General features: G+C 40.4%; 1 protein-coding gene across 1 annotated transcript; it reads right to left on the minus strand.

Moving 5' to 3' along the window:
* Positions 1 to 1,989: 1,989 nt before the first annotated feature.
* On the minus strand, positions 1,990 to 26,268 carry parga (poly (ADP-ribose) glycohydrolase a). Its single transcript, XM_061087350.1, has 18 exons — positions 26,143 to 26,268; positions 25,444 to 25,506; positions 24,408 to 25,070; positions 24,189 to 24,321; positions 22,657 to 22,779; positions 22,449 to 22,529; positions 21,973 to 22,047; positions 18,582 to 18,674; positions 17,244 to 17,398; positions 13,725 to 13,804; positions 13,563 to 13,623; positions 12,781 to 12,856; positions 10,990 to 11,137; positions 6,096 to 6,174; positions 5,881 to 5,989; positions 5,329 to 5,434; positions 3,989 to 4,117; positions 1,990 to 3,230 (listed from the first exon to the last, which is right to left on the minus strand). Exons 2-18 carry the CDS (start codon positions 25,470 to 25,472, stop codon positions 3,067 to 3,069), a joined length of 2,304 nt encoding a protein of 767 aa, XP_060943333.1. The 5' UTR covers positions 25,473 to 25,506; positions 26,143 to 26,268; the 3' UTR covers positions 1,990 to 3,066.
* Positions 26,269 to 26,769: the final 501 nt, after the last annotated feature.

Consider the following 26,769-nt stretch of genomic DNA (forward strand, 5'->3'; position numbering starts at 1 on the left):
CAAGTGCTACAAATAAAAAATCACCAGTCTGTTATCATATTTATAATCAATATGCTTGTTTTAATCCCGTCATTTAAGGCCCCTACGCACTCGCGCACACACACGCGTACATCAACATTAACTAATAATAATAGCAATATCAATACAGGAATCTGTTAATTATGGTCTAGGTTTGTGGTGATTTTTTTTATAATACCAATCAGATGTATAATCAATATGCTTTCTTTGATCCTGTCCTGTCAGGCCCTTCCACACACACACAAACACACACAACTTACATCACACATATGTTTCTCCCCTCAGTGTTAATTATATGACCCAATTAAACTTTTATAGAGGCTGAACCTGAGACACTTGAGCAAGTGGTTTCTGATTGATGGGCTTCTACCTTGAGTGGGTTAAACAATAAGATAATCGGCCCTCCCCTCGCTCCCTCATTCCAGCCTCCTTCCTTTCCCCCTCCACCACCGCTCTATCCTCCTCCTCATCGAGATTTTCATCATTCATACTTGGAGGCACGGGAGGAACAGTATTATCCATCATGACAAAGCACACCACTGAAAAAAAGGGAGGGAAAAGGGAGTGGGAACAAGTTGTAAGAGGATCAACAAGACAGAAAACAGTGTAGGTCTAGATCTAAGAGGATCCCTTTATCCACAGCATTAGTAAAGTATACCTGTTGTTTTTTGAGTTTTTATATCAAATTGAAGCACAAAATCTCCTTTAACAACACAAAATGCATCATTTAACCCTGCACAACAACATATGTTGTGTGACCAAGGGTTTTCCCCCACAACAATATGTTCAGCATGTATTTACTTCACCAGACAACCTACAATAACCCCGAGCGTTCCCCGGAAGGGAACTCTTCCCTTCATTATTTGCATTTGTGTTCACTGCGGCTCTCAGGCTGACCTAAAGAACACAGGGTCAGGCAATTATGAACTGAAATGCCATTTTGTTGTAGTGGCGTTGCCGCCTGACAGAGATGGAGCGAAGACCAGTGGCTTTCTGGCATTTTATTAATAGTGTTCATCGATGAAAAGACCTGTGCCTCTGGGTAACAGGGCTCCGTGTTAAATTACATCCTGTTTAGAATAATAACATCACTACTCAGGACGAGACTGAACCAGCTGTTTGGTGTTTTTGAGACATTTCTCGTGTATGGGTGGAATCGAAATCCTCCATCCTATCGTTTCTGGTTGTTGTGCAAAAAAGTTGAAATACATCATCTATGTTTTTGTCTAAGGTCATTCATTTATAGGATTTGCTTGACACATCGAGCCGATGCCCAGTGTCCAAATATTTAATCCAAGAGGCACTATGCTGTGACCTGAAAAAAAGTTAATGTTCAGGTGACTCTGGCTCACGCCGTTAGGTCTGCCAAACCAAATTGACTGTAGTGTGTGCACACGAGTCCAGAGCTCGTTTGGTCGATGCCGAGCTCAGTACAAAGAGCGAGAGGAGCAGATATTGTGTAATCCACTTACCCCAGCCAAGCCTACACACCCTTTATGGAGGTCCACGTCATGGGGCTATTTAGGAACCCTAATTCATCAAATTAAGCATGTTTGGAGGTGGAATTAAATTTTCCCTGACAGCCCCTTGGAACACGTGCTGTCACAAAAATCAATCACATTTCAGCTGATTAAATAATGTATGATTTCATTACATTAAGTGAAAAATCTGCTGTGCCGAGACCGGGCAACAAGTATATGTATAAGAAAAGAAATGGATTCTCTCTGATGAAGGCAACAGTCCTGCAATGAAATCTGTTATTTCTACATGATCTGAATTATTAAGTTGTGCAGATATAAAGAAACTACAAGCTGAGAATAATGCAGAATGATCTCTTGAAGTAAATTTTGGGTAAGATTAAAAAGTTTGAGTAACCTAAAGCGTGGTTTTGAAATCTTTAAGAAGCTGGTCCCTGAAAGATGTTTGGTCATTATCCAGTAAATCGTATTGATTTGAGCGGAGAAAATTCAATTTGAACAGTATATACTTTAATTAAGAAATTATAATAAAAATAGTACAACCTACAAACCTAGCATACAGTAATATTCAATACATTTACAGTCTTAAATCTGTGTATCCATAATTAAACAGAATCCATTGTCAAATCAGAAAATACTGTGAATATTGATAATGATAATAATAAAAAAAAAATCACATTCCCAAAGTAAATGTTGGGTTAAAACATTGACAAAAATAATATTTTGCGTGCAATTCTTTCTTAATCTGCTTCCCTCTTCATTTTTTTTTATGCAGTATCAATGTGCTTCACATTGAACATAGAGTGAGGGCTGATCTCGGTCCACACTCGATTACATCAATCAGAATATAATCCACTGTCTGAAATGATCCTCATACTAGGGACTGTTTTCTTGATAATTTTCATTTGTATAGATAGAAACCATAATGACCATATGTGTGTTGAACTTCAACCTCCCTAGAGGATCGAAAAGAGCAGCATGTTTGTAGAATACTTGATACATAAATGTTCCCCATGCATAGACTACAGTATGGCATCTCATCATCTCTCTGTATTTAGGAACCTCACCACAGCCTGGGTATGGTCAAATCGAGAAAATGACTAATTCAAAAAGATTAGCAAACACAATATAAGACGAGATAACAAGAAGGTATCGTCTCCTGGATTATCCGTAATGTGAAAAGTATCCACAACCATGCATATGATGACTGTTTGGCCATATTTGTAATAAGTTTGTAAAAACTAAAGAACTCCACATCACATTTAGTCTAGAGTACGGCCTAACAGCAACCAGGATTTACTATTGCTATACGTCTCTGAAACATTTCACCACATCCGGAGTCTCCTATAACACCATCAGCGAGAAAGGCAAAACTGTGTTTCGGTAGTTTGTATGTTAGGATCGAAAATTTAAAGGGAGAGTGTGTGTGAGTGTGTGAGAGAGAAAAAAAGTGATTGTAAGCACAAGACTGCGAGCACATTGAGGTCTTTGAACCTGGAGTCTCTGTTTTGCAAAGAGACCGGTGGAGGGAGGATGAGTCACCTCTCCCCATGTTAATGAAAGTCTGACGTTACAGGTTACATCCCGGCATTCTGTCTGTGTCTGAGGTGTCGGCTGTTGCTGGAGAGGAGACCTTCTCGTGGATGAAACTGTAGAGACTGACGTCAGGCCGAGGCGTGCGACAGCTCTTACACACCGCGCTCGAGTACTGGTTCAAAAGGCTGTACAACCGTCCTGGGAGAGTGGAGGAGAGGACAATCAGTCAGAGGGAGAGGATGGTGCAGGGGTCCAGAGGAGGACGATTTATGGAGGGAGATGAAGCAGAGTATGAGAGAAGGAGACAAAAACGACAAACGGGATGAGATTCAGTGCTTCAAAAATGTCACCTATGCTATATATCTAGAAATTACTGTTACCTGAGACTACACCTAGTCAAAGAAAAAAAACAAGAGCGAAAGAAACTGCAAGAGGGAAAAAAAACACTAAAAAAATACGGGTTTGTTCGTGCTCATTTATGAGTCAAGCATACACACACACACACACAAGCCGTGAGCTTTTTCTCCGTAGCTCCACTTTAGGAAATGGATGGCTAGAGGGGAATTTCTCTGAAAGGCTTCAATAAATGTCAGTGGAAGAAAAATGAAAAGAGGGGGAGGGGAGAGGCGGGGGTCAGTCCAAGCAGTAATCCACTCTGCGGCGGAGGCTGAATGGATGAGCTGAGGAGGAGAACTGGCCCATAAGGTGGAATAACTTAACATAGAGATGGACTGTATCCTGTTATTTATGCACACTGTCCCCGTTAATGACACAAACAAGGACACGAGCCCCCCAATCTCAGCAGGGGCTGATATCATCACAGTTCCTGTTTGTTATGTAATCTACTGTAAGAGCTGAACAGAGGCAGATAACAGCTGTGTGGCTGCAGCTCCACCAAAAATTCCAACTCACGCATTGAAATGAAAATAACTTTTGGTTTAGCGTGCGAGTCTTACCGACGGTGACTTGTCTCATGGTGAGGAACGTGTGCATTTCGTGGACGTCTCTCATGAGCTGAGCGTCACCAAATGTGAAGTAAGCCACGTCTCTGCCAGCCTCTGCTGCAGCCATCAACTGAATCAGTGCTGAAAAAATGGGGGGAAAGACAAAGTTATAAGGTCATATGTATGCTTCAGCTTCAGTGTGAAATCATTAATGTGTAATTGTGGCCACTGAGGAACTAACTGGACAATAAACCAGGTGCAGCTTATGGTAAAAAAAAGGACCAGTGGCAGCAGCAATTTGTATCAGAAGAGTAAATAATCCACCAATGGCAGCACAGCCTCATCAACGTCACTCCATCTTTTAGCTCTTGCAAATTGAGTCTAAATGCTTTTAAATATTTAACGAAATGGATATTGATTTCAGATTAATGAACGCACAAAACAAACCATCATTTGCAAAATGTCTGTAATCTTTACACAAAACATAACAGCTTAGTCTTATGTAACTACCACGTCTCAAGGCAGCGCCGGGACTGGAATGTTAAATACAGCTATTGCCTTCTAAAAATAACAGCTATGCCAATTCCAGGGCTAATGGACGGGGGTCCCCGGAAGCTAATATCATCCTCAGGGACTTTGTCAAGTCCAGTGGATCTATTCATAGCACGCCGCAGAGGAAATTAACACCTTCTGTTCTACATGAAGCTGCACACCAGCACATCAATGTTTATTGTCACAGCTCAAACTTCCTGAAACCAGGCATAACACGGCGAATGCTCTTTTAGTAACATGGTGTGTAAGTATGAACTAAATTAAATGGTAACAAAAATGTGTCAGCATTAGCTGGAAATGCAACTGCCGATAATTTGCGGCATTGGCGCACTCGAGGGGACAGTTAAGCGGGCCCCTGCTTATGAAGAGTGATATTGTGCAAAGCCGCAGAGACCTGCATCAGCCTGGATTTATGGTGTCCCTACCCGGTAATCAATCGCCCTTTTAATGGAAAACATAAACGTGCGTCAGGTGATCAATAAAGGGAGGGAAGGAACGGTTGAGTGACACCCAGGAAGAGCTACTAATTGACCAGAGGGGTTTGAGAGAGGCCGGCATCTGGGACTGGGCCATAACGTTCAGCTTGCAGGAATGCTGAATGCTGACGAATGAAGGATCCTGTCTGAGCTACTGATATTTAGCTGCTGCTCAAGATTCCAGAGTAAAAATAAGTAATATGATGCATCTGTTAGCAATTTTATAATTCCAGCTCTCGTGTGTAAAATTATATTTATTGCTACACACGCATACACACTCTCTTTTCTTCCCCCCTATTGTGTTTTTGAATTAACCAAGGCTACCTTTGAGTCGTGTGTCTCCACCAAAAGCTCCGCAACCCCAGTTGCCCGTGGCGACTGCAGAAAGGGGCCGCTTGTTGGCGTTATTTCTGAAGAATCCACAATACGCCTGCAGGGTGAGAGAAGGGGGAAGACGTGAGAAACATCTCTTTGCACAATATAGAACAATTTTAAATTTAAAGACTGAGAGATCTTGTTGGTGGCATTCTTAATTGGTGGGTCTTATGTAGGTTGGACAAAAGGCCCAAATAACAAAGTGTGAGCCTGAAGTAGAGCCAATACAATACAACATACAGCTGCATAGCACAGCTATTGCCACTACTGTAAGCAAGTGCAGTTCAGTTTGATGTGTGTAGCCCTGAGCTAAAGTCAATGGTGTTACAGACCACCAAGCCTTAAATTAACATCTCTGCAGGTGGCCCCTGATAATGTGTCAAAGTTCAATACCAAGAGCATTTAGTGAAAAACAACATAACACTGTCTCCACTTGTTAACTACTGACAATTCCATGTTTTAAAACACAATTGTTGAAGCTATTTTCTCAATGTCTCTCACCTTGTTGAGCTCTCTGGCCATCTTCTCTGGGAGAAACTGCTCTAAGAAATTTCTGTATTTAAGAGCATCAATGGCCACGATCTCTGTGCATCGTCTCTGCCAGTCGTCCCTGGAAATGAGAGACAATTTAGGAAACGTCTTTGCCTGAATTAACAAATATAAAAATGAAAATATCAAAACAATAATAATCTGGGACAATCTGATGAAAATAATACCTGGGCGTTTCATCCTTGAAGCTCTCCTTCCACTTGTAACTCTCAGCATAACCAGAATATTTGCTGTACTGTTCAGTGCCTGCAGAGAACAAAAAAAAAAAAAAAAAAAATAAAAAAAAAAAAAAATACATTAGTACTCAGTATTCAGCGGTCAGAGCGCACAGTGGGCCTAAATCTGTTTCACCGCCTTATTTCTTAAATCTAATTAAGTGCTTTCTATGCTCCCCATGTGAGTACACAGTATCAGCCTGCATTGGATTGCCGTAAATAAAAGCCATTGATTTAATAAGTAATCCGCTTTGGGGTTTGAAATGAAAAGCTTTCAGCCATGATAAAAGCAGCGGTTTGAACAGAAGACACTAACTCAGCCACATTTGCAAAAAATACTTGCAAACCATGACACATCAGTATATTATTAAATTAATGACATGGCAACTCACTTCTGTTACAAAGACAGCAAGTCTTCATTTTATTTTTTACTTCAAACAGAACGTGTCAGGGCTCCAAAGATTTCATCATTTGTCATAACAAACACAGCAGCACTCAACACTGAACATTCTGCCTATTAAAAGGCTCTGTACATTGTGAATTTGGCATTAGGTGGTTACAAAGCACATCAATGAAGAGTAACATGTGATTAACATAGCCCAAGAGGTTTGCCTGTATGTACTGGCAGAGTTAAGTGCGCCACTAGCTGAGTGGGGTAGAATAAAGTTCACGCTATTTCAAAAGCAATGCTAAATGTCATTCTTCACAGCATCTCTTGAGACGAGGTATTACAATACAGAGTTTACTTGCTTAAAATGTACTTAATATAATTTCAAGAATCTACTAATAGGGCAACTGCCAAAAAGAATATTGAATCCCAAGCATAATTTTCTAAATGTCTTTATACATCAAAGTATGACTCAAGTTAATAGCTAATGTACTGAAGGAAGAACATAAACCGATAATGGCAGTACAGCAAAGAATTATGTTTCGACCAAAAGCTTTGGCTGTACTTTATTTTTAACATATAGTGCCATTTCCAGTCCAGTGGGTTCAATGAAGTCCTTTCTACAACACTAGCGACTCCTAACGTCAAACGACAGGAAACCCCTATCACTTCCTCTATCGACAGATCTAAATCCCTCTCCCTTCACCTTGATCCCTTTTAGTCTGGCAACGGCCCATGGGAGCATTGTTGCGTATAGTCCTTCATCACTACATTAGATCGAGGATCTCTATGTTCTGATTCATGGACAAACATTTATATGACGTTCAAGTTCCGAATGCACCTTGAAGACCCACACGAAGAAACCTCTAAAGAGACGGAAGTATTCTTAACGAGACAGAGAGACGAACAACAAAGACGGGACGAGAGATGGATATAGAGTCTTGAAACAGAGACGAGACTTAAAGAGAAAACACTGGCTGCGTGCAAGGAATATTCTGAAGGTTTTAATGAATCTATGGCGTAACTGGCCCATTCCATTAGCAGAGCGATGACCTTAGTTGGGCTATAAATTCCTTTCTGTCCAAAATGTAATAAAGTTAAGTGGAGAGGAGGAGGAGGGAAAGAGGGAGGGAGGCAGAATTATGGGAAGCATGGAGGGGATGACTAACCGCTGAAGGTGACTTGCAAGAGACGGGATTTTCGAAGAAGACAACATGGCGCCACACAAAACAGATTATGCTAGCTCTACAGAGCGAAAGGTAAAGGAAAACAAGAAAGGCGGGGGGTCGATATTTACGTTTTGTATTTGTTTGGTGGTGCTATCAGTGTTGGTCAGGGGGCTCACGCAGCTCATACTACTCTGCTCCTCACAACCAGAAGAATAGCAACAAGTGATGTTAAGTACCGATTGTAACCAAAAGACCACATTCTCTGGCTCCTCATACTTTGATGTCAATGTGTCACAAGTTCAGAGGAGACTCCACAGACAGAATCAATAAAATGACAAATTTGGGAACAACATTTATATTTGAGTTTATCTTCAGCAATATGTCAGGACTCTTGTGTCAACAAGGACAAATCTAATGCTGCGTTTTCTTCACAAAAGCTGTCCCCACGAACTGCAGGAACTTTCCCCAGAAATAAGGAACATTTGCAGGAACTCCATGTGGATCAGGGTCTAAAAGAAGTCCAAGGAAATCTTTGAGCCCCCTATAATGTCTCAGTTTGGGGGGGTAGTATTCAGTAAAGTAAAGATTGAGTGCTAAAGTGTTTTATATCTGCCAGTATCTTTTAAAACCTGTGGCTTCATATTTTAGTTTAAAGCTTCTTTTTTTTTTTAAGATGATATTCAGAGGAAATTGGAAACTTGATAATATACACACTTGAAAACAGCGCTGGGGGAAGGTTAAAAGGAAAATAAAACTAAAACTGTCAGACCAGTCTGTTTGAATGCTGGTTTGACTGACTCCATGTGTTGCTGAGTCACTGTCCAACCATGTCTGGCACGGCAACAAAAGCTAAACGAATTTTATGTCCCAGATGAATACAAATACTATAACAGGACAAGTGGATATTACATTCATTTTGCTATGCTTAATAGATAAAGTGTCTGCTTCTCCTTCCAACTCTTCTGGACATCTGCTCATCCGACAGGTTTATAGATAATAGTTAAATAAATATGATGAGGGAATAAATCAATGACAAATTAATCAATTAAAACCATTTGAAAACACATTAAGGGACAATGCCATGAAGTGACAATATAAACCGAAAATATTGAAGGTAAATTTCAATCAACGTCTATAACAAACATGACTCCATGATTTTTATCTCTGTGCATTTTGTTATTGTGATCTGCAGTGAACAAGATATCGCGGAGAAGCAAGAAAAAAGTAGGATGGTCAGCAGAGGAGGAGGAGGAGGAGGAGGAGGAGGAGGAGGAGGAGGAGGAGGAGGAGGAGGAGGAGGAGGAGGAGGAGGAGGAGGAGGAGGAGGAGGAGGAGGGGGCAAATAAGAGGCCAGTGCACTTAAGAGAGGTTGACCGAAGCAGAGTGAGTTGGAGGTTGAAAAATAGGGCAATTCTGCTGGGGAGAAATGAAGGATAACTGGGCAATCCCAAGTGAGTCAATGCAATGGATTTACTTTTAAACCAAATGGAAGGATGGGGGGGATGGAGACGAATAAACACACAGGGCTCAGTGAACGGCAGAGAATAACTCAAAGACCAACAAAACATGTTCACCACATGTTACACAGGAGAAAGAAAAGATGTGAAAACCACCAAGCAATATCAAAACATGAAAGGTCTTGTACACCACACGATATGAAGGTGTATCACGTTCAGTGGATTCACACTGTGGCAGCACCATATAACTGGTTCTAGTTCTACTATTTACATGGTACTTTTAATCATGCAGTACATGCACAATGTGTAACAGGACAACACGACAACAGATATCCTCTTTCTCAAAACGATGTGATGAGAAGAGAGTGGTTTTCTGAAGTTATTAATCCCCAAGACATAATCAAATAAATAAACAGTGTTGGAAGTTGAACACTCGCTGTCTTCTCAACAATGGCTACATTCTTTTTAGCTCAGCATCATGATAAAAATATAAACGGAGCGTTTCCTCTGGTCCTGTCAATGACCAATTTTTTAAAAAAGGAAACAACTTATAGACGAGTGTACATCTTGAAATAAAACCATGAATATTCAATCAAAGCGCAAAGTTTCAACGATAATTTTAATGGTTTACACAAATATAGAGGGAACTATGTGGGAGATCATGCTCTAAATCTGCATCAGTAAGGTAAAATATAAAGATCGGTCTGTCTGATGCAAGATTTTCTCAGTGCATTTGCAAACCGACTCAGAGCATACAAAGCTCAGTGGTTTCCACAGCAAAGAGCAAAAACAAAAACCATAATAAGAAATTGTCTTTCACTTGAACCAGTTCCTGGATGATCGTCCCTGTTCCCTGGAGCTGTCTCACCATGGGTCTGTTATCTCAGGAACAGAGACCCCAGTGAAAGAATACAAGAAAGACAGAGTCAGCTCGTCCTTTTTACTACCTGATATACCTTTTATCATTTCTAGTAAGAGAGAGAAGAGCAAAGATCAAGCGGTCAAGGGAAATACTCGTTTCTCTCTGTTGCATATGAAATATTTTTTTTTACATTACAAGATAGAGCTCTTTTAACACGCATAGCCACTAGGTTAATATTTGACACTTGTACTAAATGCGTCTTCGTCATTTTAACATTATTTAATGCATCAACCTCTATCAAAATGATATAAAGAGGAAAGTGTTGAGAAAATAAGGAACAGCTTAAGACCTATGGCCACCAGCTCATCTGTCAAACACGGTGGTGGTTCTGTTAAAGCCCGGGGGTTTATGGAACTGGCACACTGGCATTTATTGATGATTTCATTGCTGACAGAACCAAGAGATGAATAGCAGAAGTATAAAGGAGCATTCTGTCAGCTCGTATACAACCGAATCGAAAAAGAAACATATCACTGGATGATATTTTATCACATGGCTGGGCAACCCTCCTAAACATAAAACGAAAGAGCTTTTCAAGGTGAGGAGGTGGAATATCCATGACTGTCCTGGTCAATCTGGTCAAGCTGATATCAGTCTGACTGACCACACAACAGGCTTGAGCTGAATGTGACAACAGTGAAGCTCTGAGAGACAATCACCAGGGAAGATGGAACATGTTTGATGAAGTCTTTTTTACAAAAACCTCTATCTGTGTTTTAAAATGATTTTTATCTTATTGATTTCTGAATGATTTTTAATTCTTGACTTATCTGTTGTTGTGCAGTGACTTATTTCATATAAATAATTAAACATAATAAAGCATGTGGATGGAGATATAACCCATGTACAATACCCATGTTCAATAATTAATGTGTAAATAAGCAGATCCTGAGAGTAAGTGACAACATACCTGTTATGATGAGGCATTCATTGGGCTCCAGACATTCAGTAAAAAGACGAGAGACGATTAGTTCAGAGTTGATGAGGAACCTGATTTCCTCCTGCACCAGTCCCTGTCCCGTTACTCCTCCACCGACAAACCTATTTGCAAAGTCCACCTCAGGAAATAAATGATAATAAATGGAGGCGTTAACCAAGATGAGAGAATCCAAAAATAAGTTCTCATCTGAAACAACTTTCATCATCAGTCTCATACATTGTCAAAATGCAATGGGGCCATTTAAATAAAGCACTTGCTGCAAGTTACCATACATTCATAACTAAATAAATTCTAAGTGATCTTAATATATTGTCCTTTGTCCCATCCATTAAACCCATAAAGAGGAACTTTGGTTTAGCGTCTGTCCCTCCCATTCGTTCAACAAATGATACTATTAATGTCTTTATTATCTGTCACCCACTGTGGTCATTTAATTCAGATAAATGTCTGAGCATCATAACACGACTTCCTGATGGGAAATGGACTGATGAGGAAATGATGATATTTTGTATTCATGCTCCCCAGAAGATGACCTAATCCAAACTGATTGGAATAAAAACATTTACAAAAGTTTGTGGCTTAAAAAAACTAACGATGGCATCTTTTGAATAATTTCTTTTTTCCAGTTCTTTGGTTTAACACCAAATATCTGCATAAACAAACAGCCTCACGAGTCGGCGGGCATTGGCTGCAGACTATAAGCGTCTTAAAGTATTTTAAAGGTCTTTATGTAACAGTGTTAGTAACATTAACAAATGGTCTAAGATACAACCCCCTCAAAAATGATGTAATAACAAGATATAGCAGTTTGTGGTTATTTCTGAGACATATTTTGGATGTGATATAAGCACACTCCTTGTTTTTGTAGTATGGATAAGAGGAGACTTCCTTCAAGCACGATGCTGCTCTTTAAACGTCCTGTCAGGGGTGAGGGCTGTGCTTACTGGCCCACAGCTACGTCAGTCTGTGTGACAGCAAATGTGTTTGTATGTGCATGTGTATGTTTTCTTAACCAGTCGCTCAACTCCACGCCTCCGCCACTGGTTCACCCCTAACATCACCCCTCCTCACCCTTAAATCTCACCTCCTGACAGAATGACAGCCCACCCAGCCCTATTGAAACTCAACACACTGACAGTGCCCAAGCCTGCTGAGGTAGCCATCAATCCGCCCGCAAGACTCCTGGCCCACTGGGTCGCCGCAGAGGGTCGGCTCACCCTCTTCATCTTTTTCCTCCATGCACCTCCTTCTCCCTCATCCCCCCACCCCAGGGTCCTTCCCTCCAACCCTGCCTCTCTGAGCTACTCAAGTGTGTACATCAGCTGTCACCAGGAGAAAAAAAGCACCACCCACCCTGGAACAGTGAGGGGAGTAAGGAGACGGGGGGAATCAATTCAGACAGATAGAGAACCAATAACCGTCCCAGATATGCAAAAAGAAAAAAAAATGATTTTGAGCTGAAGTGGTGGACAACTTCTCGGACAGAACAGTATTGCTGTTGCTATTGAAAGCTACAGAGAGGTCAAGGTGAAGGTCGGAGTCATAAGTCAGGTTTGACAACACCAACAAGTGCAAAAAAGGTATGCTACATTAAATGTGATGCAATAATCCACCAATCAAGACACTGAGATTGTAGCACCATTGTTAAAAAAAAAAGAAGTGTATCACAGCGTTCACGGAACAATGTCTATCTTATTATATCATGCCAGGTTGAATAAGTAGTTCAACATGGCATTAGAAAAACTGTGAAATACCACCAACCTGCAGCATCCCGTATCCGTTGTCCTCAATCGTCCCCTCACAGGTGATGTGGAGACGTGTCAGTTGAGTCTGACAGCTTGACAAACACAACAGTGTAACGCTTTCAGTTATTCCAGGTAAACATGATTTTGTGGAAAGATTTCCCTTGTACAGTTTTTAAAACAGGATATTCACCAAAGCATTGACTCCACAGTATGTAGTAGAAGAACCAAAGACAAAACATTTGATCCTTAAATCAAGTGACCCTTAAAATATGTATAACTTCTTTTGAATTGTGGACAAGAATGAATATACAGCTCCAGGAAAATGATCGCACATTTGATGGAAACCTGTTAATATCCCCTGAAACTTTCCTCGTCACTAATGTGCTTTTAAGATTTCACTATGTTGACTTAATGTTAAGCTTTTAACTACTCCTGTAAAATAATATATATATTGCCAGTTTTGCCTCAGGTCTTTTTCTGTATTTGTCATCATTCAGTCACAGAATCCCAACAGTTAAAATCCACCCCACAACAAATTGTTAACCTTTGTTTTATCCTTTTACCACGATCTCTCACAGCAGCAAAAGAGGAAAAGATGGTGTGTTGATGTTGTTTGTTTGGTTTTTAGTCCAGGATATTTAAATATATTTTTTATACAAATAAAATGATATGTGTGATATTTGCCAAAACACAGCAATTAGCAATTGGGTTTAACGTAGATTAGTGCATATAAGTTATATTAGGAATTATGTCATTCATTCATTAAAATTATAATATCAGTAGAAAAGAGAATATTACCTTTCCCAGTGTGGAGGATTGTTCAGTGTTTGTCTTGTGAAAGTAACAAGACCCTTGGGCTCTTAAAAAGAAGGAAAGTTATAATCAGAATACAATTAACTGAAAAGCAGTGAAGATAAAGACCTGCTACCACTTCATGTGGGATACTGTTGTGATGCTTACTGGTTTGTGAAACTCTCCTGAAGTAGCACAGCAGTGTTTTCAATTTCTCGATCTTTCTTGAAGAAGAACCTTCAAATAACCTGGAACAAAAAGTAGATTGGAAAAGAGAACTATGTAAAATCTTTACACTTTATTTAACAGCACAGGATGATCTTCAGAGTGTCTTAAAAAGGAAACTGATAACAAGGGAGTATATTGGTTTATGTATATGTTACACTTCAGCAGATGAGAGGTATTAATGTTTCACTCTGAGTCATTATCTATAGCCCAGTGCACAACCATGCTAAGGCATGTGATGAGTGAGGTCAAGCTTTCAAACTGACACGATGTCTCTCCCATCTATCTCCATCCTTCATACAATGGCACTGCCTGAGGCCGTGTTTCAGTTCTTCAGAGTTACCATAAAAACTAGCGTGGAGGGATAGAGGGAGGGAGAAAGAGAGGAATAGAGGGAGCGTTCGTTGGACAGCTTAAATCACCCAGTGCTGGTACTCTCCCTCCATTAAAAGCAACCTAAGCTGATGACTAATCACAGTTCAGCATTCGTCTTTCCCTCCTGCCGCTTTTTGCCCAGACCAGAAACAAAAACAGAGGGGATAAACGAAATTAAAAGGCAATGCACTCAAAGCACTTAAGTGTGGGGAAAAATCTGATTTATTACAAGACAGTTGCTGTATATCCAATGTGTGAAAGTTGGCCGGATGAGTGTGAAATTTCCAGAAGAGTCACAAATCATAAATGCTTATGAAAGAAATCTAACTAATTAAGAAAGACTTAGTTGCAAAATATATTTGCAGTAATATTAATTTTCAAGGACAGTTATATTAAATATTGGCTCTTATCCACTATAACCTTAATAAAATTCAGCAAGATACGATGTTTCAGACAGTTTCTCCCTTTCCAATTAAGCTATTCTCCTAAGCCATCACACGCCTGGTCACCATGGTCACTCATTGCACCACCAACAAAAAAAAGAAGAGGATTTATTCCTTGGTAATAAGCTTTCATCACAAGTTAAATTGTTGGATGGGTCTCCGGTGTCATTTTCTTCTCAAGCAGAAGAGAGTGCAGGCTAAAGAGATAAGTCTTTTGCCTTCTCTCCTCCCCCCTCAAATCTATCCATCACTTAACGGAGGACAAACCTTGACAGTTCTGCCAAAACAGCAATCAGCAGATTGCTTGCTGCTCTGCTTGTCCATGACAGAGCGCTACTGTAACCAATAAGCAAAGTGACGGACACTCCCTCAATTAAAGCAGGGGAGGAGGGCTGGTAACGATCCAGAGGACCATTTTAGACCGGACTGGTTGTCTTGTCTCATCCTCTCAGACTTTTTTTTTCCTTTCTCTCTCCTGTATTTGGCTGCAGGCAGAGATGCTGATAGTTGAGACCGGCCCGAGTGCCTGCAACCGAGTGCTGGCACGGGTCTGAAACAGACAGCCCTGCAACTGGAATCAATACTTAAATTATTACAGAGGCCTCTTCACTCAGACTGCCACTAACGTTTGATGTAGAGGAAGATATCATGAACACAGACGACTGATTTTGGAGTATGATAACGGTTCAGATAAAACAAGGGAATTAAAGGAGGGACTTAGACCGTAAATCTCAGATAATCAATATGACTGTCCGTGAGATTCCTAATATAATACTGCTCGACCCCCAGAGGATAAGCAGCTGGCTAATTACACTCTGGATAGCAGTGAAAGATCATGCGGATTGCAGGGAATATCAAAATTCTATAGTTCTAAATGTGAGTGTGATCACAATAAGAACAATGTTGTGCCAGGCAACACCACCAGAAGTTATCACTAATGAGGAGACAGTGACATACAAGACAATTGAGTTGAGGTGAAATCTGAACAAGTCAGTGTCTAAAGTCCATAAAAACAAAATTAAAATATCATTATAACACTGTTACTAACCCCACAGCCTCCATTAACAACTTCTCAGATTTGTAGCCATCACCATCAACCAATATTTAAAAAACATAACTCCCGACATTTTCAACAGGACGCCTGCTGATAGACATTTTATTAAATGTCGAGGAACGATGACCAAACAAAACAATAAACAACAACAATGACAAATTGTTTCAAACAAGCTGGACTTCATTAATCCAGACCTCAATTATAAGAGACGCAACAGTACAACTCTTCCTCTGCTGCTGTCTGCACATGTTATACTCACAAAAGGGAAGTTGTGTTCTTCAAGCCAATTCATCAGTTGGCCAACAAAAATCGATTCGATATGAGGCTGTCAGTGAAATATCAGTGTGGGCGTTTACGTTTGCCCATATGCAACAATTTGGAAAACAGAAAAGATGAGTATTTATGAGAAAACTATGGTATTATTTTTTAATTCACGTTCCAGATATTTGGTTGTATTTGTTTCCTTTTTTTAAATAGTTTTTTATACTAAAAGGTTTTGTTTAACTGTAAAATATCAAGCCTCCATTACATTTCTATATCCAAAGGTTTCATAAGGACATCTTAGGAATCATTGCAAATTTTAAAATATATATATATTGGCCCATATAGCCCTAATGGAATTTAGTTTTTACTCCCTAATATCAGTATCGAGATCAGGCCCAAGATATCTTAATCATTAGAGATCTACTTCACATTCAACTGCACAACAGCCACTACTCTCCTGGATTCAAGATGGGTGTGTGCACTTTGAAGAACTCCATCAAAACTATGTTTTTCAATTAACCATCTCAGGTTTTCTTTAACAGACCACTGGGTCTGAGTAGGTAGAACCAGAGAACACCGATTTAAAACTCCCACTCTGAATCTCCCTCCCACACAGGAAGACATAACAAAAATGGAGTTCAAAGAAAGTCTCTGCCCACAGTCCAAGTCAATGAGATGACAGGGGACACGCACGCGCGCGCACGCACACGCACACACACACACACACACACACACACACACACACACACACACACACACACACACACACACACACACACACACACACACACACACACACACACACACACACACAGTGTGACAGCAGGACTATGAAACAAACACATAAATATATACGATTTGACAAATAATTAATGAAGCACCTCAGGTTAAATATGCAACACTGAACTAAGTGGACACTTGATAAATAAGTAGAAATTGAAAAAAAAAATACAAATAATCATCCATTAGAGGTTTTCAAGGCAGTAGTGCCCCCTTATGGAAATATGTTTATTTTTCTCTGAATAGTGGAATCACTGAAAACAGAGCCATTCAAACACTGCAGAAAAGATTTAGAGAAAACCTGGCCCTGGTTAAATAAAAATAAACCACAGTCATCGAGGACTAGGAAAGATTTGCTGACTCCATTCAGTACAACCATGTTCCTGTGTCATGACATCTATTCTTTAAGTAACGACTTACAAAGAGACTCATGGGACAAATCGGAATAAAATACTAACAACCACGGGTTATTCTATTACTCTAATGAGCTTCTGATCAGTGTTTTCTCTCTCTCCAGCTTTCTGAAGGGGATGGTGTGTCTTTTACCTGTAGAAGTTGATCTCAGGATAATTGCAGTACTCCGACTTGCGGGAGTTGCGTCGGGGGAATGTGCAGAAGAAGGCATTGGCCAAAAGACAAGCGATTTGCTCCTGAGACAGAGTCAGTGAGTGGTTTATCCTTGACTTCAGCAGGGGAATTGGCTAGAAATAGAAAAAAAAAGAGACTGAAAGTGTGAAGTCAAATCAAATCAAAAGAATCTGATTCACAGGGGATGAGACGGGGAAATGTAGAGACGCCAGGACAGATGCTGAGGAAACATACAAGGTTATGTGGGTGCGATACTGTAGGTCTAATGGGAAAAGATAATTGGTTTAGTAATCTAGCGAGCAGGGGAGACAAGGAGACTTCCATTAGGTAAATGGGTGGTAGTAATTAAGGTCCTGGTTTTTTTGCTCTCCCCCAGGTTCGTTCAGTCAGACACACGAGGCCCATCTATCTTCACTGATTAGGGCTAAAGAGCCTCCCAAGGCTGCCCAGTTAGCAGATCAATACCCGCTCTAATAACACACACATAAACATTAGCCTTGATGCTTAATACTGCAAAACAAAGCATCAGAAAGCTTCATTATCCAACCTCTACAAATGACTCGGAGGGGAAATCAGTACCAGAAATTCCCTCCTTGTGTTAAACGTGAGCATCGTTTGTCTCAAATAACAGCTACAGGGGTTTTCCTCTGCTGTCCAGAGTGGGAGCTAAATTTACTTTATTAAATCAAACTGTAGGCTCAGAATTAGATAAGTGGATTACAAAAAGACCAATCCAGGCATTCTTGCATTGCTATAATTGATGACAAGGAACAAAAAATGAAGACAAATGGAGATGACATTTAAAAAGATCTGATATCTGATATGGAGCTGATCCATCAGGGGGTGATATCAAAGCCTGTTTCCCCCAAAACACACTGCTCGGAGGATGAGACGCTTGTGTGGGAGGCCAAATGGGAAGAGACGGAAATTTTAAATTCACAACCAGTTCCGGCTTAGCGGAGCGGTGAATGCAAAAAAGTAAGAGGACTTTTCTCAAGTGCACAAGCAGCTGGATGTCAGGATATGAGACAGACTTCTCCACTTTCCATCCTCTTTTCTAATGAAGTAGTCCTTGATGTAGACCAAGAGGGGGCATTTAGACATGTTGTAACTCATGAGTCGATCCTGTACAACATGTACCATCTAAGGAGAGGCGTGTCCTTTCTCTTCTGTATGGTCTAACCTTGACTTTTTATACCCACTTTAATGCAAACATTCACCTTTTATCTTACTCACGTTCCTCCTGCCAATCACGTGAATTTGTGTACTTCTAGAAAAATAGTGAACTGCACTTACCAATGTGCAGAGACGAGGAGCGCTGAGGGCCAGGTCAACCATGGCAGGTAAAATGGACTCAAACAGGTGCTGTACCTCGCAGTGCTCCAGATACTGGAGAGAAGGTGGAGAAAAGAGACTATTGTTAGATGTGATAACTCTGTGGAGCTGACTGCCTGGTTGGACAGGCAGTTACTCAGAGCCAGCAGTCAGAGTGACTGATGAGATCTGAAGTGGCAAACTGGCTCGTAACGCCATTAATTTAAATCTAATATTGGCCATTTCATCAAGAATTTTCAAGTCACAACCACATAAAATTTTTGTCCATTTTTATATTGTTAATTAATAGTTATATTAGGAATTTTGGTATAACATACTATGAACATACTGCTTACACCTAAATGTGAGCCAATAATATCAAATACATTTAAATTGAGAAATTTTTGTTGTTTTTTTTCAAACCGTTAATCAAGAGCATAGTGTTGTCGTTTGAGAGCAGGACTTATTGATTTCACGTTCAGATTTTTTAACGCTCTCACTCAAAACCCTGCGCTCTAACTCAAATTGCCCCTGCTTGTGCTTGGATTTGCTCTGCTTGCCCCAACCAATAGATTGCCAGGTGAAGTGTTGACAAATGAAATTGTCCCACATTGCATTTCAAAACAACTGAGAGTGAAATCAATAAGTCCTGCTCTCAAGCCGAGTAAAGACAGGAAAAATGACTGGATGAAAATATCAGATGGTGTAACAACAGTTTACAGTGAGTCTGAGCTCATAACCCAATACCAGTAAACCAATATCTGAGGAAAGCTCTTTCATATCAAAGAAGGAAACTCAGTGTCGGTGAAGGCAACAGAGGTTTATGTTGTTATAGTGAGGGGCTCCCACTGCTCAGTTATCAATAACCCCAACACTTCAGCGGTGACAGAAGAAACAGAACGCTGCAGAGCTACTCGCTACACAGAACTTGTTTTAGAGGAAACGGACCATCAATCTAAGGAGAGCCCTCCACGGCCAAGACATCCATACTTCAGCCTATAGCTTACCTCAGCATCCATCTGCAGTCCCCTCTAAAATAAACACCGTTATTCCATCATAGACCCAGATTTACAATGCAATCACTTATAAGTGTATTGGCTTTGAGCGTCACTGCATAAATCACTTGCCTTATTCTATCAAGGTAAGAGGGGGGAGCTCGCCCTGATTAAATGGAACTTCTGGAGCAAATGCAAATGACCAATTGTGGACAGAGTGGCAGGGTGGCTTGATTTTCAACAGGAAGTCTTTGGTGGGTGATTTGGCCGGGGGCATTTATATAGCTGCAGAGCAGGTCTGACTAAACGCTGTCAGAAGTAATGAGCTGGCAGACATCATAAAGCGCTCCTGAGGGACTAATAGATGGTAGATGGTGATGCAGCAGGATGAGGGTAGATCCCCCCCGTGCTTTCCATTGCTACAGCGGCCCGGCCACAACAGTAACACAGCACGGGATGGGCTGCACAAACAAACTATACCTTTCACTTGAATATGTATATGACGGATGAGCTCCAGATTTACTGCTGCATGGACTGACGTTCGATTTCACGCCGATATTCCATCCATTCTGGTTTTTAAATGTTATTTTCATTTCCTTGCAGCTCAACTTAAGCATGTCTTGATTTAAAAATGTTTATTTAGAGGTCTACAATTCTCCCATTTCTGAGATAGAAGCAATTCAAGTGACAGGGGAGATAGTTTGTTGCGGTCCTGCTCCCGTGTGGTCGTGTCCTACTGGAACATCACCTGCACTTATTCCTGGACTGCTGTCCTGCTCGGCCTTCACACATTCATCAGAAAGTGACACAGTGACAGTTTCATTTGGCAGGAGAGAAACCCTAAGACAATTTACAGACAAGCTCTAATTTGAATAGCACTTTTTCCCCCCCTATGGCTATTACACGTTAAGCAGAGTGTCAATCACCAGCCCAGGGGCAATGTGCCTCTTGACAGTCACCCTAGTGCTGCAGCAATGTTGCTCCACATTTAATTAGGTGTTCTTGGCTGAGGAGTGCAACAGTTAGGATTCAAACTCACCACAAACTGCAGCGAAAGAGGAGTGAAATGTAAAAAAAGCGGTTTGTGAGCAGAGAAGCTGCACAAAGTATTCTGTCAATTTCAGATCTGTTTGGACGGCCCACCATCGAATGGCTGTAAACCCAGTGTGATTCTTTACTGCATTAGATGTGTGCGAAAGACAAATGACTTAGAAGATGCATGGCTGCTGCGGAATGGCAGCTGTTAATCATCCCTGCTCGAGTATTAAAAATTCGCCCTCATACGGCATCCATCAACAGAATGAAATGACAGAAGATGGTAACCAGTGAGCGCTGTGTAATCTATACATGTATTTAACTTTGCAGCCTTTCACAAAACTTGTACAAACATTTTTATCAACTAAGGAATCCATCCTATGCTAAATCTATAGATACAGGAACAATCTTACATGGGGTGAAACCTTATTATCGGCTTTCCATGGCGTTTTTTACAGTTTTAAATGGTCTAAATAAACTGCATTGAGCTTTAAAAAGACTCAAGACAACTATTGATCTCTCAAGCTCTCTTTATTATTCTGAAAAATTATTTCAGAAGACAGAGGGGAAAAACTTTTATTAATGGTCTTAATTTAGCTTTGTAAATAATCACTGATGTTTAAAATATCTATCTGACTGGACTGTAATGAATACCAAGGAGGTCCATTAGCAAAATCATCTTTTTTGTAATGGCTCTAATCAAAAGAAATCCACTTACATAAGAATTTGACAACAAACCACAATAATGCATATTAGTAAATTACATCTTAAGTGGTAATAAAGTCGATATGTTGACTCAATAATACTGTATATGAATTTATAACAGACTTAAAAATAAGACTGTTTTTTAATAACTAATCTCATAGAAAATCTCAACAGAAAATGGTTAATAATTATCCCACATCATTTACCTACTGAAGAAAGAAAAGGAAAATGATTTCCCCAGGTTCACCTGCAGCAGCTGCTGCCGTCATGCTCTGTGCTCGTCTGTCCTAACTGTACGATGCTTATTTGCTCCTGTGAGACTTCCAGGTAATGGGAGGGGACGAGGCACATTGGTGCAACAGAGGAGAGCAGACTCCTCTCACTATAACAACATACGCTTCATCCTTCTTTAAGGTACATTTCAAAGTCATAGTTAATTATTGTGAGCTAAACAAACACTGCCAGGTAAGGTTCAGTGGGGCTGACTTTCAGAACAACATAACAGGCTGCATTTCACTGATGAGGAGTTTGTTTACATGTCTCTTCAATTACAAATATGAAAGGCTGCTTTACTGCAAATTTACGCAATTAGAGAAAACTTCAGTGTTTTATCGGAGTCCATGTTTTAAACAGCTTACCTCCGTGCAGAGAAGGTTCAATGCAGTGAAGTCCCATTTCTTTGCATGTGTTGTGTTGTATCTCAATATTGCATCCTGAAGAGAATAATTAGGAGTTAATCATTTATAAAAGACAAAGACAAATTGTGAATATATTTTTTTTGGGGGGCAATGGAATAACATAGCATTTTAAGACACAAAAATATATAGTCTTTTAATTCATTCTACAACTGATGCAAACTCTGCCACCATGTGGCTGTTTGTGGAATGACTCGTGTAAATTTTAACTTGCAGCAATTGGAATAATGAAACTCTGAAAACAGTCTCACATGTTAAGTGGACAGAAAAAACACAAAGAACATAAAGAGTTTTTTTCTAGGTTTTGGTGTTTCATTGGAAATCTCAAAAATGTGCAAGAAAGTACTTTTTCATATTAGAAAGACTTCCATCTTGGTAGGGTATTTGGGCAATACATTCACCAAATTCAGTCGTCTTACCCTCACATCCAGAGAACTTTTGAACCCTCCCCGCAAGGAAGTGCGGATCAGATCCCACCGACTTTGGACACCACCTCCGTCCTGTAAGCAACGACAATAGAAAAAAATAATATCTACAATGTCCCTACTGTAACCTTGTTGTAACACATTGACATAGTTTGATGAAAGCCTTTGATGGAGCTCAAGAGTCGGACAACTTGTAGTTTACCTCAGCCTCCATAGGAAACAGGTTCTTCTCAGAGCAGGGCATCTTCACTGACATATCCTCCCACGCATCTTTGAACTTTGTGGGATACGGCACAGGGACCTCTCCCTCTCTAAGGAGATCCGTCTGCAACAGGGAAAATAAATGTCAATACAGATGACTGTATTTTGTTGTTGCTTTGTTCGCATTTAAATAGTTTTGTTAGAGCTTTACTTTTGTTTTACTAAATGACATATTCATTTGCTGGCTGACTAAACAACTGAAAGCTGTCCAGTTTGTAGAGCTATGATTATCTAAGAACAGTAATTAAAAATCTAATATCATTGTTGTGATTTAGAGGGTGATGGGCAGAGTCGTGCTTGGGTGGCAGTAGCTGTTAGATGTTAGAACAAGTTGTATCTACACACCAGCACTGACACTGCTTCCTGTGGGAGTAGCAGTGGAGGACACAGTCTGATTAGAGCTTTTCTGACAAGAGACCCTGAGGAGATCATGGAGGACGACTTCACCCTGCCCAGTGGTGTCTCCCTATTCCTCATTCCCACAGTCAGGATCTAAACAGCCTATTTGTCACACTCCCTCTGACTCTTTTTCGTCTTATATTGTTTCATACTACAACACAATGTAGTCTCACAACAAAATGTCACATACAATCCCCCCACATGCACACACTAGGGGTGCAACGATTAGTCGACGTTGTCGACAAAAATCGATGACAGGAATAGTCGCCGACGAATTTACTAGTCGATGATTCGTTGGTTACGTCATAGCACGTGTTTTTCGTGCCGCGCAGCGGAACTAAACGTCGTTTTACCGGAGGTGCTGATGAAAGCAGCTGAGGAGTGAGCCATCTCGCTCCCTTCCTATCTCTGAAAGTCGCGCATGTGCAATAGCGTCAAAACACGGTCCGATGGCGGCCTCCACTGCAGCAGCATCGCGCACCAGAAAGTAAAAAGTTCCGGAGAACTTCAGCCGTAACAGCCCGGATTCTAGCATCCATTTCAAAAATATGGTTTAAACTTTTTATTAAAGAGTTTAAAAGCGTTATGTTATCCTATTGCCTGACAAACTTATTTTTTTAATCACAATTATTTAGTCAGAAAAAGACTGTAGTTTAGTTTGTTGATGTTTTTATTGCTGTTACTTTCCCTGTCATGAAAAATGAATACTTGATTTTTAATTTATTTGTTTTATTAGCACTTTGCCTGTCCTTGGTTTTAAATGGACAAAAACTTGATTTGTCTTTGCTTTTGTGTCAGCTGTACCCTTATATGCAACAAAGTTTATTAAAAGACATTTTTTTTGAATGAAGTATCAATATTTATTGCCTTTATTTTCAGTCATCACATGCCTCGAACAACCTCAAGCTAAATTTAAAAGCTGTTTGCTAAATAAGAGCAATTGAGAATTTGTGAAATTCATAATCCGATTAGTCGATTAATCGTTTCAATAATCGGTGACTAATCGACTATCAGAATAGTCGTTAGTTGCAGCCCTAGCACACACACAGCCAAAACGAGTGGCTGTAGACTCACCCGGATTGTGACAGTGTGGTTAGGCGCTACTTTCAGGTGAGAGAGAGGAGGGGCACACTGGGGCATTCTGTTCAGCTCATCTATGGGGGTCCCCAGCCATCTTTTGTCATTGTCATGCAATGCAAGTGAAATACTGTACAGAAAAAAAAACACGATTAATGAAGCACAAAGTGTTTTGGAAGTGGGTAAAAAAACAATAGTTGAAATGTTAACTAGTACCTTTTGTCTGGCTGGCTACTGATTAATTCCTGGCTCATATCGGATGAGCCACTGCACTCGGCTACCTCAGTCTCCGTGGCAACCAGGTGTGGGGTTCCTTCTTTGGCCGAAATTCCAGAGTCAGAGTCTTTGACAGACGGCTGTGATTCCACTTCCTGAGCCTTTGCGGAGCCAGAGTCCTCAACACAAGCACCGCCATCATGATCCTTGTCTGCAGAGATGCTGGTGGACATGGATTTACAGACCGGACTGTCAGGACTCAGCATCTCCACATCACTGGGTGTGCTCACACCCTTTCTGGGACTATAACTGAGACAGAGGGTGAGCTTGGGCTTTGGAGACTGTGCATCAACGCAGGTGGTTTTAACAGGATGGGGACCAGGTGAACTGGGCCTCTTACATTTCTGTCCATTGGAACAGTGTGTTTGAGCCTCGTTACTTCTGCTGCTGCTCTCGGCAAGGCCAGATTCATCCGGCCCTCCTGCAGACCCACAGTCCATTGAACTCTGAGATGCTATGTCGTCCTGTGTGTTCTCTGATGGTGCAGAGTCTTTTGCAGTATCAGGTTTTAGCTGTCCACAAAATGACTCATCTTCTCCATCTGTTAAGTTTGGTTGGGGTGCATCATTGTTTACGACCTCTGGGATTACTTCATCGGTCACACTGCAGGAGAACAGGGGAGAACAGAGAGAGAACAGAGAGAGATGGCTTTATGAGGAGGGTGAGTAAATAAAGTCAGCCCTTGTACAACCTCGGGTTAACGATTAAACTTTATGTGCATATAACTTAATAAAAACCTAATCAAAGAGCTTGAGCATTGTAATAAACCAACATCAAAAATTCCCATCAATATCAATATAGAATAAGTCCAGTATATAGACTTAGCTCATAATTGATCAAGAATTGTAAAATGCTTTGGTGCTTATTAAATGTATGTTAAATATGTTTGTCATTCTCTGTCAAGATATAATTTTTAGCCATATCAAGCAGTCGTATTTGAGCACAAGAGATCCTAAAGGCCTCGTGAACGTCTTACCTTCTCTGAGAGTCCATCGTCTCATCCATCTTCTACAGGTTATTCAAAATGAACCGACAAAACCTGTTTGAGAAAGGAAAACATTCCACTTTAAAACACTGACCAACATTTCTAGATCATTTAAAAACAGGACATCCAAGTTCTGGTGTAGAATACATACCACGAAGAGACAAATATAAAGGTTTGTATAAGCCTGAGGCTAGAGGAGGCTACAGTCAGAGTTCTGTTCTCAATGAAACTTGAAGATCTCTCTCCACTTGTCCCAATCATGAAGCTGAGCAGGTCTGTGGTTGAGGTCTTTTTATAAACTGTCTATGAAGGTGAAACCGAAATCTGGCCACATGTTTTCCGTGATGATGGTTTCAGATTTCAGTTCAGTTTCATTTTGACCAACAAACAGCAGATGCATCATGAGGGAAAGCAGACACTGACAGGTTTGACATAGCTTCACCAAGCGAATCGGTAACTGTATCTTACTCTTGACTTCATAGTATAAATAGTTACTCGGCTATTCGCTTTAATCTTGATATAAAACACGTCATATGCACAACACAAGTCCCCTTCTGCTAACTTAGCTTTGACAGGCTAAAAATATAACCGCTAGCTGTTAGCTTCGTTTTATTGTGGATAGCGCCCACGTACTTCAACCTCATCAAGCTAGCAGTGTAGCATCTACTACATGTAAGAGATACGACTTACAGGCATGTCCCGCTCTCTGTGAAGCACCTGAGTTGGCTGCGTTACATTATTTAACATTTATTTTGAAATGCAGCCTTTTCTTTCTTGCTCCAAACGTCCAGCATCTTTTTTACTTTCACTTCGCTGTTGAATGCTTCCGCTTGACGGCAGGAAATTCAGTGACCAATCAAAACGTTGTCCTGGCGAGAGGAGGCGGGATCTGGAGATGGTATCCAAGCAACTGGGACAGAAAGCAGTGTAGTGTCGTGCACACTTTAAGGAGGCGAAAAGAGATACTGTAGACGGGTAGAAGGTGAATGACATTTAAAGTTATTAGGTAAAAACAGTATATAATTCAAGAATATAAATTTATTTTAAATCATAAACTTCAGGTATGTGTTTTCATTTATTCAAATGTTTGGTTGTACATGTGAATTTTGTGCTATTTTACGGAATAATGTTGAATTTCACTCACACCATCGTATCTGGCAGTTTTGGTTTAGTCACACGATACTGAATAAATACATTTCTAAAATTAAGTATCTATACTTTAAAATAAAGTAGCTCAATATAAATTAAAAAATAATGACGGCCTTAAATCATATTTGATTATATTTGGTTGATTCAATTAAGGATATTTGTAAACCT

The sequence above is a fragment of the Limanda limanda genome, chromosome 15, assembly GCF_963576545.1.
Source record: "Limanda limanda chromosome 15, fLimLim1.1, whole genome shotgun sequence".
NCBI lineage: Eukaryota > Metazoa > Chordata > Actinopteri > Pleuronectiformes > Pleuronectidae > Limanda > Limanda limanda.

Coding starts and splice junctions, on each gene's coding strand:
- parga (XM_061087350.1), bottom strand. CDS start 25,472: ATGGATGAGACGATGGACTCTCAGAGAAG. Junction 22,780..24,188: donor ACCACACTGTCACAATCCGG/GTGAGTCTACAG, acceptor TCCCTGTTGCAG/ACGGATCTCCTTAGAGAGGG. Junction 13,624..13,724: donor CAGGAGAGTTTCACAAACCA/GTAAGCATCACA, acceptor CTTCTTTTTAAG/AGCCCAAGGGTCTTGTTACT.